This window comes from Trachurus trachurus, assembly GCF_905171665.1.
Source record: "Trachurus trachurus genome assembly, chromosome: 12".
Lineage (NCBI taxonomy): Eukaryota > Metazoa > Chordata > Actinopteri > Carangiformes > Carangidae > Trachurus > Trachurus trachurus.
This window is the reverse complement of record NC_139908.1, coordinates 26,700,733-26,723,149: the sequence shown is the minus strand read 5'-3', so window position 1 is coordinate 26,723,149 and position 22,417 is coordinate 26,700,733. Positions and strand designations below refer to the sequence as shown.

General features: G+C 39.8%; 2 protein-coding genes across 6 annotated transcripts in view; one reads left to right on the top strand and one right to left on the bottom strand.

The window, feature by feature from the left end:
• The window catches only part of mbd2 (methyl-CpG binding domain protein 2), a 45,507-nt gene extending 37,667 nt beyond the window's left edge, over positions 1-7,840 (bottom strand). For 2 of the 4 annotated variants that reach the window (XM_083983809.1, XM_083983810.1), the window contains exons 1-2: positions 7,210-7,836; positions 2,388-2,547 (exon numbers count right to left, since the gene is read on the bottom strand). In XM_083983809.1, the coding sequence (XP_083839935.1) occupies positions 2,388-2,547; positions 7,210-7,322 (273 nt within the window). In that variant the 5' untranslated portion in view covers positions 7,323-7,836. Of the gene's footprint in view, positions 1-2,387; positions 2,548-7,209 lie in introns of all 4 variants that reach the window. The other 2 variants (XM_083983811.1, XM_083983808.1) reach the window with 2 other exon arrangements.
• cUnh18orf54 (chromosome Un C18orf54 homolog) overlaps positions 7,672-22,417 on the top strand; it is a 32,610-nt gene continuing 17,864 nt past the window's right edge. Inside the window, exon 1 of one of the 2 annotated variants that reach the window (XM_083983781.1) lies at positions 7,672-7,719. The gene's annotated coding sequence lies outside the window, so the exon portion shown is untranslated. Of the gene's footprint in view, positions 7,720-10,802; positions 11,191-22,417 lie in introns of those variants that run through there. The other variant, XM_083983780.1, reaches the window with a different exon arrangement.

Below are 22,417 nucleotides of genomic sequence, written 5' to 3'. Positions count from 1 at the left end.
AAGTAAAAAAAAAATTAAAAATTCAGTATTCAAAGTACCGTAATCATCATTTTCATCATAGTAAGTGCATTCAAGAAGACACTGATGCAGATTCTGCTCCATCATGTTTCTTAAAATCTCTATGTTGGTTCAAAAACGACTGAAATTAGCTGCAGAGACAAATTTGAAACCATGTCTTATCAGTCATTTCAATTGGTGTGCGGCAGGGCCCTTTGAACTCTGCAGCCTTTTCTTTGTTTCACTTCCTGTATCGTTGTCAGCAGCCGACATATAACAAAAGAAATGTTTAAAAAAAAGTCAATCTGTGAAAATCTCTATTCATATTCTCTGTGAAGCCATTGTTCAAACAACACCGCGATCGCACATGAACCGCAGAGGTTGTTTCTGTGTTTGCTCAAGCACGGAGGAGCATGATGTCCTACAGCTACGGCAATACCACACCATTTTACCATACGCCTATCAGCTGGAACAGTTTGTTTTCTTTGGTATCAGAATTTAGCAAAAAAAAAAAAAAAGAGAAAAATCATCAGCTGACAAAAGAGCAATTAGTGAGTAAAGAGAGCACCAATAGAAATGTAGCAGAGTTAAAAGTACAATATTTGTCCTTCAAATGTAGTGAAGTGAAAGTAGTAAGTAGCCTATAACCCCAAAACAATACTCAAGTAAAGTACACAATGTTGCTGTCCACTACTGAACAAGAGCAAGTGGAGACACTGACAAGACCAGATCAAAACCCCCAGTGGACAAAGAGCATCCAGGACAGAGGGACAAGGGACAAGAACTTTCAGTAGCACGGTCAGTAAAAAAGAAAGTTTGCAAGCAACATAACGACACGTTCGCGAACGGCGCAACGCTACTTTCAGTAGCAAGTTCAGTAAACCACACATTTGTGAAGGTGTCGTTATGTCGCTTGCGAACTTTCAGTAGCACATTCAGTAAACCACATGTCGTTTACTGAATGTGCTACCGAAAGTAACGTTGTGCCGTTCGCAAACAGTAGCAATAGAGTCTGGAACGCCGTTAGCATTTTTAGCATTTCTGTTCCCTCGTCTAAAAGTCAATACATTTTCTGAATGGGATTTTGGTAAAATACCTCAAATTAGGTCTGTGGTTAACAAAAGCTTGAGCAAGTTTCAGGTTTTGTTCTACGACATAAAACACGTCAGTAAATACCCTACTTGTGAATTTTGAAGCTTTTACGTGTGGTAAAAAGGCGGTTGCTAACAAGTTGCTCAATATGACTACAAACTCTGTCGGGGGCATTAAGCGTCATCACCTCTGAACAGGCCAGAGTGTTCTTATGGAGGTTATTTATGTTATGTATGGCTCTTCAACAAGTAAAAACAATCCCATTTGTGGTGATGTCAGTCCTGCGACCATGTAGTAGGCTAGTCAGTTAAAGCCTAACGTAACGTTAGCTTTTTACTTTTGGCGATCACATTTAGCAGAAGTAAGCGATCGGTGGTTTTGGCTAACTTCCTGTCAGCCGATGGAGTTAGCAGTCCCCGCCCTCGTCCCTACGTCACCACATTCACACGCATCCACAGAGAGGACCGCCCCTTTATGCCGTTCTCTCTCCTCATTGGATAAAGGTTGTAGGATACAAGGAAAGTTTTCTCCTCGGCTTACAGCAGAGCAGAGGGACTGACAGACCCGTGTTTCAGACCAAACACTCTATAGAAGTGATTGCTGTTGGAAGATAGAACTATTTAAGACTTAAGACTTACTTCTGCTTTAAATATGGTAGAAAAGGTGTTCATATGTGACAAAACTTCATAAACTTGTGTTAGACATAGATCTTATTTTCTGACATCATCCAAATGCAAAAATCCCATTCACTTTCTTTTCCGGGAACCAGCGTGATGCTAAACTTCCGGGTTTTGACGTCATTCCTGGCGCACACTATGTCTGTACTCGCGAACGTATCAGTATGTTCACTGCAGAGTGATTGTGAGCCTCAGGGCTGATGCATGAACTGAGTCATGAATCATTCAGCTGCGTATCAGTTCAGGGAGTCAGACTATGCACCGTGCAGTCAGGGCTGCCGCCGAGCACTGAACGATTCGGTGAGCGGACGTTTTGAACAAATTATTTTGAATGAACTGACTCTAGTGATTCAGTAATCTCTAAAGAGCTGCTTTTCCCAACACCACTAGTGTGGACACAGAGTTCAGCTACACATCAGCCTCCTCTGCTGTGGATGTTTGTCCACTGACCTGCTGAACTATCAACCTGTTGCAGGAAGAGCTGCGTTAATCTGATAATCTGATAGCGGAGAAGGCGACCACAGTAAAGCCACGGCCACGGCCCCTTCCCCCTCCTCCTCCTCTTCCTCCTCCTCCTCCTCCTCCTCCTCCTCACTACGGGTGTGATCCCTCCCCCGTTACCTTGGCCAGATTGAGCTGGTCGTGCCGAAGCCTCTGTTTGTTTTTCTGCATTTTCCCAGGCATCATCTTCCCCGTCCGGAAGTCGAAACATCCCAGATCCACTGTGTTGCCAAGGTAACGGGACAACTGAGGTTTACTCCTGAACTTCTTCCCTGAGGGACTGAAGAGAGAAGGGAGTCAGACAGATATCCGGAGAAGAAGATATTTTTAGTTGTTAGACAATCAAACATGTTTCAACTGATGGCGGAAGGCCACAGCTTTCTATGACCTTTGACCCCCAGGTCTTTGAAACACAGGAGCCTCACTAAAACAGCTGACTGACAACTTTACCCCTGCCTGTTGAGTTCTATGGAAGCCTGTAGGGGACTAATGGTAATGTAATTCAAAAACAATAGCATAATAATTTCCATTATAAAACGGCAAGGTGAAATCCGGCAATCTGATTGGTTGTTAACTGTCATATAATGAGCATATACCACAGCTACTATTCTAAAGCCTTATCACAGTATATCACTCCGCATCAGGCAAGTATGAATGGAAGTTTGCTACCTACTGTGACACTACTACACCTCACAGTAGGTAGCAAAAAGTAGTTGGTGTTTTGACGACGTTAACAAATAGACCAAATTAGTTGAATTTACATGTTCAAGGTTTTTTCCTAGTATCACAGTGGCCCCTAACTTAAAGGGATAGTTCAACATTTCAGCAAATTGGCCCATTGCCAATCCCTATAGTTTTAGATAATAACAGAACGTTACGAGATAGAGTTGTTTTTGAGGCAAATTCATGCAAAATCGCTGATGCGTTATTATCTCATAGCGTGGTGAATGTGCAGATCACAACTTGTCCACGGGAGCCTTTTGGGGTTGTTGGATTGTGTATTTGATGAGTTTGATGAGGGAAACCAAGAAATGTCATTAGCCTCCGTAGTGTAGCTCTGAGCAGCTCGCGGCTCTGCTCCGCCGTTGTAAAAACAGTTTGCACCGAAAATTAAAGGTAATGAACCTACTCCTAAAACTATAGGGATTATGGCAATGGGCCAATTTGCCAACATGTTGAACTATCCCTTTAAAATGTTAGAGCACAAGCAGAACATTTAGAGGCACACACTGTAAATCAACTTGCAAAGCAAATATTCTTATTTCCTTTTCATTCATGATTCTCACACACATTGGCCTGACACCTGTAATGACAGATACCCAGATTCTCTCAGAAGCTAAAATTGCTGGTTGCACAAGTACAAGTATGAAAAACCCATTCAGGGACAGACTGGAGTCTTGAATATGCAAAAGAAAATCAATCAATTGACTCACTCATTGCTTATGCCCACCTGTAGCGGTGGACATGAACTCACACTCAAACCAGTAGAATTTCAATTCCCACTGGTCTGGTTCAGTTCTCTGAGGAGATCAGTCATGTATGACATCACATCTGACACCGGCAGCAAACGTTACTTCCTCATTCACTACTCCATGCTTAGACACACACACACACACACCACTGGTACTGCTATACTGCTGAGTGCAAAATATATCATTACACCCCAAAACCTAAACCCATGTCTAATTTTAACATCCACTTTAAAATCATGTTTTGAACGGCTGACAGTGGGGGGAGCCTACAGCGTGTCATCAGCTTCTCTATAACTCTTAAATTGAGACGAGTCCTCACAGAGACAGAACAAGAGCACACACAGGCACTGCCAGTGTGTGTGTGTGTGTGTGTGTATCGTATCTTTCATCTTGTGAAGACTATATTTGAGATGTGTGAATCTTGGCTCTGTGGTTTTGAGCAGAGACATGGTTCCTGGTGAAGAGCATGAGTTTGTAAAACGGTGGCCAGCGGGCGCCTCAGCAGGGGTGTTGCTGCTCTTCCAGTAAGTCGGCCTGCTGACTGGTTTCCTTACTGGAAGTGCTGATGAGTCACGTTACAAAGCAAACTGAAAGTAAAGTCTCGGCCTCGAACCGCTGATCTCCCTTCATGTTAAAGGTCCAGGATTGGACCACGGCGGGCGGGCGGGAGGCACGCGTCTCTGACTCTTGAGCTGATAATCTGTTAGAGTGTCAGAGTGTGTGAGCGCTCGCTGCAGCGACATGTTGAACGCCATGCAGCCTCTGAAAACAGGAGATGGCTCACGGTGTAGTCACAGCCACATTTCCTCTTCCATTAAACGCGGCGACGGCGATGAGTGAAGGGACAGAAAGCAGCGGGAAAAAAAAAAACAAAGCCAAAAACTTGTAAAAAAAAGTTGATCTGATGTGCTTTTGCACTGCTGCTGGACATCCTGTGTTCCCACAGAGAGGCCGACTGACGCACAGACACGCAAACATTACAGGGCTCTGCGTCAAATAAATCTGAAGAATAAAGACTGCATGAACATATCAGAATTATATATATCGTTCTTAAAAAAGTTGTTCTTTTAATAAAGACAAAATAAATAACAATAATACAGATCCACTACTACTGTGCTTACTACGTACTAGTTACTACTATTGAAATAAGCAGGAAGGAGGCGGACTACACTCTATCAGTTTCAGTTTTCAAAACTGAATGATTAACCAAAATATCATATTGTAAATGACAGATGTTGCAATCGCGATATGAGTCATAGCCTAATATCAGATGGAGGGGTCACCTGACTCACTTTTGCATTTTACCTAATCTAAAAACGACAGTAATGTGATTTTTTTATTGAGTGTTGAAGCAGATGTGTTTCTTTATCTGGAGAATTTTAGAATTTTAGAACTATGGTCTTGTTTTAAACATGTCTCTAGTTTTTTATCTCTTTTATCTTTGCATACAACATGACAGGGAGAACGGCTTCTTGCTCCCATGTTAAACAAACTGTTTCTCATAAAAGTGACAAATACAACTGAATTGAATTGAGAACATGATGTGTAGGCCGAGGCGTCTCCGCAGCACCGCCGCACTTGTGGTCTGTTGTGACATCAGAATGAAATTACTGGTAGCCTAATTATTCATATCCACAAGTTTCCGAACGTCATCTATGGTCAAAACCTGAAGCCGGTTTTGCATTTCCGGTGGAATTGTACGTTTACGTTTCATAGTTGCGGTAAACGCATGGATCTATTAACGCTGGCTTTTAACACGGATGTCAATTTGTGTGATATCCGTTGTTAAAAGCTGGTGTGATGATCCATGCATTTTACAGATTTTCATTGAAAAAAAAAACATTACCGCGACTACCGAAACCATGGAAACGTAAACATAAAATTCCACCGGAAGAGCAAAACCGGCTTACGTTTTGACGTTCGGAAAAAGGTGGATACACTAATCATGCTACAGCAAAGTCAAACAGTGCATTTGTTACTTTCAACACATTGGTGATATTATTTTTAAAGGTTTGCATAATTTGTAATAAGCTTTCAGTATTGACTGTAATTTTGAACTGACCTCTCCCTGTAACAGTCTTCATGATGAGTGACTGAGTCACTCACAGGCCAATCATTGACTGACTTTATCAAACTTTATTGATATAACTACATGGCTAAATAACAACTATATTAGGCCCATCAAGATAAATGTTTGGTTATTTTATCATCACATCTCTGTGTCAGGATGTGTGATACGGTTCAGTGGTATTATAATTTGTGACAGGTCTACCTACTCAGTGTGTGTGTATGTGTCTCAGATAGTCTTCATTCTTAAAGGTTTAGTGTGTAAAATGGGGGGAAAACCATGATATCTAGCACTCGCTCACTCACTCACACTCACCCCTCCTGTCAGCAAAGTGACGGTGGCCTCTGAGGACAAAAACGTGTGAAAACTCATGAAACGTGCTCTCTGTCTGGCTGGATTTTCCGTTCGGGCTGCTGTACAAACAAACATGGCGGCGCAAGATGGCGACACTCTCTAAAGCAAGACCCTAGCTAAGAGTAAAGCTACGAAAACCAAACAAATTTTATTTTATAGTGATTATACACTTATACAAATATATTTGGGGGAAGTATATTCTGATTTTGCCAATAAACCTTATTACACACTGGACCTTTAATCTACACCTGAGATGTAGGTGTTTATTGACGTAACTCCAGCTGTTGGTGGAAAATGAATGACTGCAGGGTTGTAATAATGAGATAATAATAATGGTGAGACTTGTTGATAGACCCTTTACAGTAATAAAGACTTCAGCCTTATGGCTGCATGAAACTTCATAATGTGTTATAAATGTTTATAATAGGCTATCTGACCGACAGTTGAGTGTTAGCTGAAGATATGTCTTGTCTTCCTGACTTGGTTTTTGTGAATGTGCTGTTATCTCATCCCCATCCTTATATCCTCCTGACACTATACTATCCTGACACACTGTTGAATCCTTGACTTTGTTTAGAAGAGAAGACGACAGACAAGATAAAAGTGCCAACTCCCTCTCAGAGAAGTGTTACACTGTCAAACTCCTCAGTAAGGCTTGTATATTTTGTATAAAAATCTTTATAATAAAATAATCTAAAATAAAAACTGTATATTGGTCCATGCCAAGGAAAATACTATCTGCCAGTGGTCAGGAGCAGCACAGTAAGTGGGATGTAGCGGTAGATACAGATGACAGGCAGATATCACAGAGCCTCTCTAAAGATGATACATTGTAACTTGTACTGAGTCACTTCAACACTTCCTGATAAACAACAGAACAGATACAGCAGCGACAGCCGTGGGAGTGAGTGATGATGTCACTCAGGTGAAGGACCAGTAACCAGCAGGCTTGGGGGTCGATCGATCACCGGCTGTGCAGTGCAGTGCGTGACCGACCGATCAATCAGTGACTGATCGATGAGCGTGTGACGGGGGTATCCTACTGTACCTGTAGTAGTAGACGTCGCTCTTCCCGGCGCTCAGTCCGGACTTCCTGATCACTTCTTCTTTCTTCCAGCCGGGCGGCAGAGCGGGACAGTCCGACCTCTTCTTCTCCATCATTCACACGCTGATCGATCACCACGATTAGACCCCGATCGGAACTATCGATTAAGTCCGTAAACGCTTCCCCTGACGAACAAGCGTGGTGGTGGTGGTGGTGGTAAAAACCCGGCGGAGCGGCAGCCCGGGCGGACCGACGTCACGGATGTTACGTTAACGGCGGCTCTCTCTCCCTCCCTCGGCCCAGTCTCTCAGTCTCTCTCTGCTCCTCACAGCAGTTCTCTCGCCTTCAATTCAATGTAGAAAGTGTCCCGGTCCGGACCGTGAGCTCGGGTGTAGCTGGCCTGGAGCCTGGAGCCGCCTCTACATGCGGCTGTAGTCGGGTTCACCCCCCCCGGAGGAGAACCAGCGGCTCATCTGATCCCAACTGAACTGAGCTGAACTCGACCAACGGCAGGTTGTGACGTCGGAGATAGTACCGCACACACTCGAACGCACGCACGCGCTCGCGCATGCACACACAACACATTCGGAGTGACACACACTACACACACACACACACACAAACACACACACCCTCTCAGAGATCGTCTATTGGAAAGATGCATCACTCAGTTGTTGTGAGTCGAGAGCGGTAGAGGCCAGTTTGATTTCTACACGGTTTTAGCTTTTGTTTTCATCTTAACCCTCTCATTCCTCTCCCCACATATGATGATGTGTGTATTTGTTCTAATTTGCTTAGTCTGTGCTTGTTATTTTATTTTATTTTATTTTATTTGGCTTTTGGCACCGCAAGACCCAAAGCTATAGAATCCTATAATTTTTTTTATGTTAATTGGGTACATAATAATTTGAATTTTGCCAAAATGTCCTTTAGATTAGCTATTGTAGCTACTGTACTTCACACATCACACATTATGAAATGATGTGGGCCTACTTGAATGTGTGTTGTGTGAAGTACAGTTACTGCCATAGGCTATTTTATATATTTTATAGGCTATATTTTTTTCTTTTATCCTTGAAATGTTTTTTACTGTGTCATTGTGTTCTGTTTTGTGAGACACGTCTATGGTGAAACCAAAGAGGAATTTCCACTCTGTGGATAATAAAGTTTTTGAAATTGAAATTGAAATTGAAATTGAAATTGAAATTGAAAAAAATATTGAAAGCATAGGACAATTGCTAATTTGACTCTTTTTTTTGTCTTGTCTTGTCTGTTTGTTTGCTTTGATATTTTATTCATATCTTTAAAAAATGTGACGACTAACCAGGTGTGTATATTTTGCTGAAATGTATATAAATTAAATAACTTGTGTGATGAAACCTATATGATTTTTTTTAATGAATATATTACAGTAAGGAATACACCTGGCCCAAACCTGAGAATTGTGGTAGACGTTCAAGATCAAACAGGACCACGATAGATAGATAGATAGATAGATAGATAGATAGATAGATAGATAGATAGATAGATAGATAGATAGATAGATGGGTATGTATAGTATGTATACATGTAGCCTAAATGTTTATCATCAGCCTATTTACAGCATATTCAAATATATTTCAATATGTTCACTGTCCTCATCTTGAAAAGGATCAGACTTTAGTCTCTTGCTCTCTGATTGGACACTGCTTTATGATTGGATCATCACTGTCTACCAGCAGAATACTTCAGTGCACAGATGTTCTTAAAGCGCTTCCTCTTTCACAGTCTTTATGTAGCCTATACCGATATCATGTGATCACAGATTGTAGCCTATTCACAGTCACTTTTTTTTGTAAATCACACTTAAGTTTCTCCTGCAGCTTTATATCTCAAGTTTAAAAAGGCTGATTGACTTTAAGCTTTGGAATTGTTTGTGAATGCCATAGGTCAAATTCTTTAGTGACCTTATTTACGACCCATAGCATCTGGTGCCTGGACTTGGAGTCAGAGTGATCACTCCCTCCCCTTTTTTTTTCTTTTACACCCCCTCTGATTGAGTCCACCAATGACATCACAGGTTCTGGGTTAAAGGGGCCTGCAGCAGCCATGAAGCCCGGAAAAAACGCTGTGTTGTCCCACCATTTCTGCCCTTAAGTATACACATGGGCTGTGGGGAATAACTCTGAAACTGCAGCTTCGTCCCAGCTGTCCCAGACTCTTAGGCCTGTTCAGTGTGAGCAGTGGTCATGACACACTGCAGCCGGTTTGACTCTCGCCTTCGTCTTGATCCCATTATACATCTGCGCTTCGTTGTTACTTGTTTTTTACACGATGCAAGCATAAATGATATAGCTTCATTAGATAAAGTGTTTAGTTTTAGGAGCAGGGTACCACAGTTGCTCTGCAATGACTCCAAAACCTCAGGGCATGATGGGAAACACGTGGTCGAACAGCAGCTGCCCCAACAACAAACACATTATGTAATAATGTTCGTGTTTGTTTATTACATTGTGTTATAGTTTACCCTGTCATACACAAGAATATTTTTGTCTAAATAACTGTAGAGTGAGCTGAAGATTGATCTGATGATGACATACATTTTCGATATTAAATTGGAATTAAGAGAGAGCTGGTTGCAGACAAGATGGTGGATGATGAGGGACACCATGATGGACACATGGAGGGAAGTGGTTCTTTGCTGTGTGGCTGTCCAGCAGCTGGACGTCTCACCATCACTGAAGGGAGAATGAACTATCAGGTTTACTTAGGTCTTTTACAGTTTAATGTCAGGGGATATTGTTGTGCAAGCAGGACAGTGACAGATCTACTACAGAATGACACCAGACAGAGAATGATCATCTTCAGCATTGTGTATAGGTCTGATCAGCTGCTACTGAAGAGCTAGTTTTAGAGGCGGTTCCACCAGTTATGAGGTTTCCCACCAGCACTGTGAATGTTAATTGGGTGTGTGTTCAATAAAAACACAAATAATTAGCCTACAACTGTGTGACATTTTGATTAATAAAGTTGTGTAGAAGAAAATAGTCTCTGCCCTGACCCTGTCCTGCTTTTCAGGCCACAGTTTAGATAAATCAACCCTGTGGGTAAATTCACACTGATAAAAACAACCTGAACCACAATTTTTTTACTTTGATTCAGTTGAATGCAGTCCTTCATTCTCAAGGGGTCACACATGTACCAGATATAATGCATTTGAATGCAATCTCAACTTTTTTTTTTCAGGCAGTGCTAAGAAACCTAGTAGTCTATGAATTCATATGTAGCTACACTGACTAGATGAGTCAGGGAACAGTATCATCATGGCTCTACGCTTATTCTCAGGGAGCACTGGCACAAAAGCCTGTATATGAATTTGTTTTAATATTATTTGTACTTTTTATAGTGTTATTTTAGTAATCTGTGTCTTTTTGTCTTGTATTGTACCTTCTGTAAAATGGAACATGAGTCTGCAATGAAGATATGAATTTATTCTACCCCTACACGTGTCTACACTTTATGTAAACAGCTGCTGCACCGTGCACTTACCACCCCGGGCCACATGGGGCGCTAGTTTTCCAGGATAGTCTGTTGGTACAGTTTGGTTGCGGTTGTAACATCCTAGAAGTCAGAATAAATCAGTAAAGTGTGTGCAAAGACGGTTGTGTACAGTGGTCTAGCCTCGTTGATATAACCATGAACAGACCAGTTTTTTTGAACGGTGTTCGGGCGTTGCGTCTCCGGCGGAGCTGATGCTGGACCAGCTAACTTTGTGCTAGCTTTACCCGGGAGCTTTGAATTATCGGTTTTGAGCGTAGACGCTGACAGTGTAACGTAACTTACAGAGGAGCTGAACAGGAAAACCACCGGGTGTTTGAAGTAAAAAATGTGGGCGTTTTATTTTCATTTGAGGTAGATAGCTACATCTGTTTGACTCAGAGCATTTGGATATGAACGTGTGTTTTTAGCATCCTGGGGCTACCAAGTTGAGCTTTGACGTCAGAGGTGAGTTACAAACTTTTGGGAATATGTTGCTAAAGGGTTGAACTGCTGTAAGTTAACGTTAAATACCACACTTCCTCTGTTAGCTCTGTTACACTGTTGTTCGCTTTGTGTTTTGGTTGTTAAGCTAATACGACAGTTCGGGGGGAGCGACCTGTTGTTAGTTAAGTAAAGTTGGAAAGATATTCACAGATTCGGACTTCCGGGATCAATAACTTTGAGACGAAACGTTGTTCAAACACAAATGATGCCTCTTTCACATCATAATCCTACAGACTACTACCTACAAGAATCAAAAACCGATTTTTTTACGAAAACGAGCCGTTCTCCGAGCTGGATGGAAAACATTTATCTCTATGCGCAGCCGGTAGCCGGGCGAGTGCGCAGGGACCGTCTGCAAATTGCAATACAAGAGCAAGACGCTCCGAACAAAAATCAATAGCTCCACTGTTATACAGTACAGCGACTCCAAAATCACCACACACACCAAGGGACTCCTCGTGGTCATACTACAACAGCTGTTTTGGAAAAATGTGCCTTTTAATAATTTTGGTGATTTTTTTATTGGAATTATTCATTAAAAATCTCCAATATTAATCAATAACTCCACTGTTATACAGTACAGCGACTCCAAAATCACCACACACACCAAGGGACTCCTCGTGGTCATACTACAACAGCTGTTTTGGAGAAATGTGCCTTTTAATAATTTTGGTGATTTTTTTATTGGAATTAATCATTAAAAACCTCCAATATTAATCAATAGCTCCACTGTTATACAGTACAGAGACTCCAAAATCACCACACACACCAAGAGACTCCTCATGGTCATACTACAACAGCTGTTTTGGAGAAATGTGCCTTTTTGTAATTTTGGTGATTTTTTAAATTGGAATTATTCATTAAAAACCTCCAATATTAATCAATAGCTCCACTGTTATACAGCACAGAGACTCCAAAATCACCACACACACCAAGGGACTCCTCATGGTCATACTACAACAGCTGTTTTGGAGAAATGTGCCTTTTAATAATTTTGGTGATTTTTTTATTGGAATTAATCATTAAAAACCTACAATATTAATCAATAGCTCCACTGTTATACAGTACAGAGACTCCAAAATCACCACACACACCAAGGGACTCCTCGTGGTCATACTACAACAGCTGTTTTGGAGAAATGTGCCTTTTAATAATTTTGGTGATTTTTTTATTGGAATTAATCATTAAAAATCTCCAATATTGATCAATAGCTCCACTGTTATACAGTACAGCGACTCCAAAATCACCACACACACCAAGGGACTCCTCATGGTCATACTACAACAGCTGTTTTGGAGAAATGTGCCTTTTAATAATTTTGGTGATTTTTTTATTGGAATTAATCATTAAAAACCTACAATATTAATCAATAGCTCCACTGTTATACAGTACAGAGACTCCAAAATCACCACACACACCAAGGGACTCCTCGTGGTCATACTACAACAGCTGTTTTGGAGAAATGTGCCTTTTAATAATTTTGGTGATTTTTTTATTGGAATTAATCATTAAAAATCTCCAATATTGATCAATAGCTCCACTGTTATACAGTACAGCGACTCCAAAATCACCACACACACCAAGGGACTCCTCATGGTCATACTACAACAGCTGTTTTGGAAAAATGTGCCTTTTTGTAATTTTGGTGATTTTTTAAATTGGAATTATTCATTAAAAATCTCCAATATTAATCAATAGCTCCACTGTTATACAGTACAGAGACTCCAAAATCACCACACACACCAAGGGACTCCTCGTGGTCATACTACAACAGCTGTTTTGGAGAAATGTGCCTTTTAATAATTTTGGTGATTTTTGTATTGGAATTAATCATTAAAAACCTCCAATATTAATCAATAGCTCCACTGTTATACAGTACAGCGACTCCAAAATCACCACACACACCAAGGGACTCCTCAAGGTCATACTACAACAGCTGTTTTGGAGAAAACAGACTAAAAATATAGGAACAAACCCAAAAGCATGACACCAGAAACAGGTAGCCTAATTGGATGTTGCAGGAAACAGTTTATTTAACAGAACGAGAAAGACGGCTCAGATTAATGTCAGATAAGAAAGTTCAATCAAAAATCAGAGGAGCTTGGTCAGATCAAGCAACAAGCAAATCTTATCATTAGAAGTAAAGATGTAGGATAACAGTTATATTGAAGAATATAGAATAGAATAGAATATATTAATTGTAGATAATTAAGTCTCTTGGCTGGCTCTAAAACTCAAGAGTACACCATTCTCCTGGTGATTTCTTCTTTTTTCCGCTTGTTTGTATGTTTGTTTAACAATATGTTAATATTTTTGACATGTTGCTGATTTCAAAGTAAGCTGGAAAGCGACTACTTTTTCAGATATAGACTTAAAAGCTTGAAACTTTTTTTAGTTTTTTTTCCTTTCCTGTTAGGAATATCATAAATAACAACAATAACCACAAATGTTTTCATGAAGTCAAACTGCTACTCATTAAGGGCTTGAAACAATAAGACATTCAATGGCTCACTAATGCACAGACCTCAGATGACACAGCACTGGGGTCCGCACAGCTTCTCTGTACAAGAGGGGCAGGGGTGTTGTTTTTTTTTGTCAGGTAACCTTGTTTTTGACCAGACATGTTTTATACGCTCTTTTTTTACTTTTTGTTTGGCTGACTGGTTACTGGGCATGAAATGACAGGAGAGTTAATAAATGAGGGAAAAAAGAATGGACAGAAATATAAAAAGTCCCCTCAACTCTCCCTGACACCAGGCTTAAAATGTAGCATTAAATGGGACTCTTCCTATTCAGGGATGTCTACACTATCCAGACCTAAACCTTTCTATCTCTGGTAAGAGCTAACCAGATGCACCCCTTCAGTGTCTTCAGTTTGAGGTATTACATAAGGCACAATACCATGCAGTGTCTTCATTGGGTATTGCATCTGCAGTCATCCCCAGACAATCTGTATGGAACCATCGTTTGCATGTTCCACACTGAATCTACATAGGAAAAAAATATGTGAACAAAGTGTTAGCAGCAATGAATTGCATATATAATATTGGGTTATTGTAATCATTGCAATATCATTCCTAACCGTCCGGAATTTAGAGTTTTGTTTATACACAATTAAAATACAATTAAACATCAGTCTTACCCAAATAGGATCGGCAGCAGTATTGGGCTGGTTCTCTCTTCCACAGAAGGAGCAGAAGTCATCCTTTGAAACTAAAACACACACACACACACACGCACACACACGCACACACACACACACACACACACACACACACACACACACACACACACACACACACACACACACACACACACACACACACACACACACACACACACACACACACACACACACACACACACACACACATTTATACACTGTACTTGCGGGTATGTTATTGAATGAATATGAAGTGCTAAACAGATTCATATAATAGCCTATCTAGAAAGATACCAGATGCTTGCAGTATTTCCTCAGCCATTTCTCTTCTAAGTTTTTGAAGAGATTTTTTGGAAGTCTTGATGTGAAATTGCTTTGGGAGGTTTGGGAAGTCCATTACTGTCATCTTGGCCATCTGTGTGGATGGTGAGACAATTGTGTATGAATTAGACATTAAACAATGTGTAATTTCATCTTTCATTTTTTTTTCATAGCCATGCCCGCTTGCATAAAGTCACCTGCATGACAAATACCCCACAACTTGTGCCGTCTTTCTGGTAGTTGTGGGCTATCTTGCCAGGCTTCCATTTTATGTCAACCCAGTCCTCCTTTCCGAGTCTGTTCCGTCGCATCTTGAAATACTGTCTGTAAAAAAAATTAAATAACAAGTTTGGTTTACATTTACACTTCCTCTTCAGCTCAACTAAGTCTGGGCATTACCTTTTATTTTCCAATGTTTTATTTAATATTACCCAAATCTGTATGCAGCTTTTCTGGAGTCCTCCAACTCTTTTGTCCCTTGCAGAGGATCAATAACAAATATTTGTTTCGACGAGGCATGGAGATACTGTTAAAATAAACATGTCATTAAACCATAACATGTCACCAATCACAACAGGAGAAACACAAAATACACATTACGCACATACTTATTTTTTCATTAAGTAGCTACAGTAATGTTGTATGTGTTTGGTTATATGAATTTATTCATTCATTTATTCATCTTTATACTAAGGATTATAACTTTTGAAAAAAACAACCTATAGGCACGAGTAGCTTATACTCACCACAAACTTCCAGTGGACATTGTTGAGATTGACAAAACCGATGGCTCCATCATACTCATCAAATTGGACCTGAAATGTTGTTTTATAGGACAAAGAATAAATTATTCTTTTATATCCGGATAGGAAAGCAATCCTTATGGTGTACATAACAGACAACTTGATGAACCAAAAGTTGCGGTGGTAGATGGGGGAAACACCTGATAGAGAGTTCCCATTTTAAGTATGTTGTAACACGATGAGGATGCTGGCCCAATTTGGTATCTTTCATACATTCACATAGAAAAGCCTCATACAAAAACAAATCATAATAGCTGTACTGTACTTACATTTCTCAATCCTTGCCTGGCCATCTGCTCTCTTGTTCCATATAAAATTACACCAACAATGTAATGGTTCAACAGGAACAGACGCCCAGCAGTATCTTCTTTGTTGAGGACGGCCCTGAAGTAACATTCTATTGCCTAAATAGAAGGGAAATTACAGTATATGTCAGTTAATGTTGTGTTTAAATATTTTCTACGCTTCAGCTAAGTTTTTCTGCAGTAACTGGGTCAGTTTATGGACTGAAAATGGACTGGGACATCATTTTAATGTAGCACAACTCATTACGTTTTCACATCAAGTGTTTCATTATTATTATTTATTTAAATTGGGGACAACGCATATTACTGTAATGAATATTATAAAAATGTAAGTATGCCAAATTATAACCATGGCAGGTTGTTGTAGTAGTAAAAAAGACACATGAGAAACACATAGAAGAAAATACAAGGATGGGATGGATGCATCAACAACTTGATGATTTTCAGATAATGGAAGATAACATTTTGAGAAACTTGCCTCGCCTATGATGAGTTCATCAGGCCTTAAACTGAGGAACTCGCTGTGCCGGAGGTTAAAATCAACCTTCTGTTGCGCATCTCTTAAGACAGCTACGACAACCTCTGTTGGTTGGCCTGTCAAAAGGGCGTCAATCTACAAGGACATGAACAATCAAAACTGTAACCATTCATATAGCTTTTGAAAACTTAATTCAGACAATATTTTCAATATTCTGTCAATTTATTTGTCCTTGTGCAAAGAGCCGACATAGAATTGGCTGACCTTGTGTAATGATTTATATTTTTCACATTAATTATAAAAATCTCACCTCTGTCACAGGGTCAGACCCTTTGCTGTTGTTGCTTTCATTTTTACTCTGAGTTGTTTTTCCCCTCTTCGGCACTGGGACCTTAGTTGGAGCAGAGTAAAACTTTGAGGTTGCTCCCTTGGGCTTTGCTCCATTTTTCTTTGCCCAACCTTCTTCGGACTGAGAGATATCACTGGTTTTCACTGGTTTCAGTAATACGTTTTCTGTGAAGTTATGAGAAATGATGTGTTCTTTGTATCTCCCCTGCAGAGAGCTGTACAATTTTCTGACAAAGGTCCCCGGCCTAAGTCGCCTCTTCTTTCGTAGGATTGAGTGTTTTACAATCCCAAACCACCTCTCCACGTAGCAGTTGGTGTCACGCGATTTGTGGGGCCCAAAGGTGAGATCTTCTTTGTCGACAGCATATCTCTGCAGGTTCCCCAAAAGCAGGCCGCTCCAGAGCGGGAAAATTCCCAGATAATTTTCGAAGAGCAGGTTAATGATACCTGGGCAGAAGTAGGCATTTTCCTCTTCAGGTGTGTGTGAGGGTGAGGCATCGGCTTCATTTTTTTCAAGATCCTGAACCTCCTCGAGGACCTTCTTAAATGCACTTGTGAAAGGTGATCCCCCGACAATTGTGTGGGCATTTTTCCTTTCCTCCTCGTCTTCTTCATTAAGTAAGGGGCAGTCCTCAAGTTTGACAGTTTGGTCTGGCATTTTGCATTCCTTTATCAAGTCCTGTACAACTTTAAGATGACTCTGGACTCTCTCTGTACTGTATTTCGCAGTGAAAACTGTACACAGAGAGTGGAAGATTGTAAGGGCTGTGGTTAAGGATGTGCTGTTTTGCAATCTTGCAAATGCAAATATTGCAAACTGTCTCAAACCCTTGTCTTGAGTTGTTCGTGCTACTGACTGAGCAACAGCCTTTATTACATGTGCAGCGCACATGTGCAGCACAGTGAACATTTTGATATCTTTCCATGTCTTCTTTTTGGAACAGATGTCAAATGCCTTGTCCAGGTAGTTGTGGATGCTCTCCTTATTGAAAGCCAGAAGAACACTTTGAATCAGTGCCCAACTGTAATCAGTTTCTATCTGATGTATTTTGAGTTTTGTATATTGTGACAGTTTCCTTAAAAACTGCATGAGCCAGAAGGTTATTGGTGGAACTGAGTGCTCATTGGTCACCATTTCGCACACAGGAAGGGGAGGTAAACTTTGAGCACCTCCAGGAAGTGTCAGTGTATAATACAACACTCTTTTGTTCTGGCCAGGTACTTTTGATACAACATTTCCTGTAGCATCTAAGTATAATGTCACAGGGGTCTTTTTTCTCAGATGTTGGATGAGTATACTGACCCCTGTTTCAGTATACATGTGCAAACCAAATGGCTCCACTTGGAAATGCTGTACATAACCAGGCATCTGATGAAATGATGAGTCACATTCCTTGATTATGTTTTTCGTTAAATACATCTCCATATATACATCCTCATGTATTCTTTTCCGTTTTTTGACCTCTGACTTGATGACTTTCAGAACATTTTTGTTCAGACACCGTGTCATGTTTCCCGAGATTAGTTCTCTTTGTGGTGTCTTCTTAAGTTTTCTGTAATACACTTTGCTCACACCTTTACGGAGAGCTCTGGCGATTTTCCCCCGTTTTGTTTTTGTGGCTGGTCGGAATTTAGTTTCCCCAGTTTTGTGTGTTATTTTGCCTTTCTGTTTGACAGATATTTTTACAAGATTGTCTCCAAATGGTTTCTTTTTCTTTGTAAAGTGGTATTTTGTGCTGCAGGATGGGAATGTGCAGATCGCGCTTATATTTAAATATGGACAGTTAACTTTTCGGCTGTTGTATTTTTTTACATGTTGGCTTTTAAAAGAAAGAGTACAGCATGGATTTATTTTCCTGAAACTTTCGTACAACACCGTTGTCCATGGTTGCCTTAATTTTGCTGAACCGGGCTTGGGGGCAATACTTCTCCATTTTTTCGAATTAACAGTCATGACAAATTTCTTTGATACCACTGGTATCTTTCTCCATTGTTTTTTTTTCTTTTCTTCCTCTGTCTCTTCATCATTTCCTTCCTGCTCACCCTCTTGTCCATCCTCTACCTGTTCCTTCAGGTTTTCTTCCTCTGTCTCTTCCTCATTTCCTTCCTGCTCACCCTCTTGTCTATCCTCTACCTGTTCCTTCAGGTTTTCTTCCTCTGTCTCTTCATCATTTCCTTCCTGCTCACCCTCTTGTCCATCCTCTACCTGTTCCTTCAGGTTTTCTTCCTCTGTCTCTTCCTCATTTCCTTCCTGCTCACCCTCTTGTCTATCCTCTACCTGTTCCTTCAGGTTTTCTTCCTCTGTCTCTTCATCATTTCCTTCCTGCTCACCCTCTTGTCCATCCTCTACCTGTTCCTTCAGGTTTTCTTCCTCTGTCTCTTCATCATTTCCTTCCTGCTCACCCTCTTGTCTATCCTCTACCTGTTCCTTCAGGTTTTCTTCCTCTGTCTCTTCATCATTTCCTTCCTGCTCACCCTCTTGTCTATCCTCTACCTGTTCCTTCAGGTTTTCTTCCTCTGTCTCTTCATCATTTCCTTCCTGCTCACCCTCTTGTCTATCCTCTACCTGTTCCTTCAGGTTTTCTTCCTCTGTCTCTTCATCATTTCCTTCCTGCTCACCCTCTTGCACACCCTCTACTTGTTCTATTTGGTTTTCTTCTGTCACATTTGACTCACTTTCTTTTTCAAAAAAATCCCTCACCCCTTTTCTATTATTTGTCCATATGACCCACAACCAATGTCGGTTTTTACTTTCATCTTTTCCAAATAATTTAAGAGAAACTTCTGACCAAATGGCTGAAGAATAGCTGGTGTCTCTATTTTCAATATTCACACTCTTCAGGGTTGCCACCAGAGCTTGCAGTCCTCCTGAACTTCCCCACAAGTTTTTTCTCTGGGCTTTGCTTCCCTTTTTCACTCTTCCCATTTCTTTAAATTAAAAGACCTTTTGGAAAAGAGGGAGAGGCAAAACTTTTATATATCAAGAGAGAGAAAGTTAAAAAAAAAAAAAAAAAAAAAAAAACTCATGAAACTGAAGTTGTCCATTTACTGTAAATAAGCATAATCTAACAATTTGATTCACTGGTGGGCGATTATCATGACTTATGCAACAATTTTTCCTAAATTTGTTATGTAATCTGTTATGTTAAAATCTGCTTCCGTTTATAGCCTACTAATACCTCAACAGGCGGTATCTGGATAAACTGACCACAGACTGGGGATCTTCACTGTGACTTTCTCACATGAAAAAATATTAAAACTTTAAAAAGTAACGTAATAACAGCACTGCAGCGAGAATTAAAACAGCATTTAGCTGCTTAGCTTTACCACTACTGCTGCCGGTTGCCGCCAAATGCAATACTTAATGGTGGACGGATCTGCGTAATATTAAGCTAAGTATAATGTTATTTGTGGGAGCATATGAATTTGGTCTCCTTAACTTGAATATTTCTGGGTCAGAACATGAAAGCAAAAAAAACAACAATGAAATGGCAAAAAAAAGATAATAATGACTTACACATATCCTTGGAAAGGGACAAATTTACTTCTTTCTTTTATTTTCTTTCTTCTGTTCTGCTCTTGTAAATACTGCAGTAAAAAGCCTGGTCTTTCCAAAATGGAGCTTAATTGAAGCTTTCGGATGATTGGCTAGGAAATGATCACATGACTTCAGAGCAGTGAACCTGAAAATGTGCAACTGCTCCAAAATACCTTTGATTTGGCGCTGGTGGAAAAAAAGATAATAATGACTTACACATATCCTTGGAAAGGGACAAATTTACTTCTTTCTTTTATTTTCTTTCTTCTGTTCTGCTCTTGTAAATACTGCAGTAAAATTATAGCCTTGGTCTTTCCAAAATGGAGCTTAATTGAAGCTTTCGGATGATTGGCTAGGAAATGATCACATGACTTCAGAGCAGTGAACCTGAAAACGTGCAACTGCTCCAAAATACCTTTGATTTGGCCCTGGTGGAACTAGCTCACCCGGTTAAATTCTCAGACCCAAACCAGAGCCAGGCCAGATTTAATGAAAATAAGTGAAAAATAAAATAAAAAGACATTAATGTTTAATACTCCACCCTATAACAGTGGAGCTATTGATCAATATTGCAAGATATTAATGATTAATTCCAATAAAAAAAATCACCAAAATAACAAAAAGGCACATTTCTCCAAAACAGCTGTTGTAGTATGACCACGAAGAGTCCCTCGGTGTGTGTGGTGATTTTGGAGTCTCTGTACTGTATAACAGTGGAGCTATTGATTAATATTGGAGATTTTTAATGAATAATTCCAATTTAAAAAATCACCAAAATTACAAAAAGGCACATTTTTCCAAAACAGCTGTTGTAGTATGACCATGAGGAGTCCCTTGGTGTGTGTGGTGATTTTGGAGTCGCTGTACTGTATAACAGTGGAGCTATTGATTAATATTGGAGGTTTTTAATGAATAATTCCAATAAAAAAATCACCAAAATTATTAAAAGGCACATTTCTCCAAAACAGCTGTTGTAGTATGACCATGAGGAGTCCATTGGTGTGTGTGGTGATTTTGGAGTCTCTGTACTGTATAACAGTGGAGCTATTGATTAATATTGGAGGTTTTTAATGAATAATTCCAATTTAAAAAATCACCAAAATTACAAAAAGGCACATTTCTCCAAAACAGCTGTTGTAGTATGACCATGAGGAGTCTCTTGGTGTGTGTGGTGATTTTGGAGTCTCTGTACTGTATAACAGTGGAGCTATTGATTAATATTGGAGGTTTTTAATGATTAATTCCAATACAAAAATCACCAAAATTATTAAAAGGCACATTTCTCCAAAACAGCTGTTGTAGTATGACCACGAGGAGTCCCTTGGTGTGTGTGGTGATTTTGGAGTCGCTGTACTGTATAACAGTGGAGCTATTGATTAATATTGGAGGTTTTTAATGATTAATTCCAATAAGAAAATCACCAAAATTATTAAAAGGCACATTTCTCCAAAACAGCTGTTGTAGTATGACCATGAGGAGTCCCTTGGTGTGTGTGGTGATTTTGGAGTCTCTGTACTGTATAACAGTGGAGCTATTGATTAATATTGGAGATTTTTAATGAATAATTCCAATTTAAAAAATCACCAAAATTACAAAAAGGCACATTTTTCCAAAACAGCTGTTGTAGTATGACCATGAGGAGTCCCTTGGTGTGTGTGGTGATTTTGGAGTCTCTGTACTGTATAACAGTGGAGCTATTGATTAATATTGGAGATTTTAAATGATTAATTCCAATTAAAAAATCACCAAAATTATTAAAAGGCACATTTCTCCAAAACAGCTGTTGTAGTATGACCACGAGGAGTCCCTTGGTGTGTGTGGTGATTTTGGAGTCTCTGTACTGTATAACAGTGGAGCTATTGATTAATATTGGAGATTTTAAATGATTAATTCCAATTAAAAAATCACCAAAATTATTAAAAGGCACATTTCTCCAAAACAGCTGTTGTAGTATGACCATGAGGAGTCCCTTGGTGTGTGTGGTGATTTTGGAGTCGCTGTACTGTATAACAGTGGAGCTATTGATCAATATTGGAGATTTTTAATGATTAATTCCAATAAAAAAATCACCAAAATTATTAAAAGGCACATTTCTCCAAAACAGCTGTTGTAGTATGACCATGAGGAGTCCCTTGGTGTGTGTGGTGATTTTGGAGTCGCTGTACTGTATAACAGTGGAGCTATTGATCAATATTGGAGATTTTTAATGATTAATTCCAATAAAAAAATCAC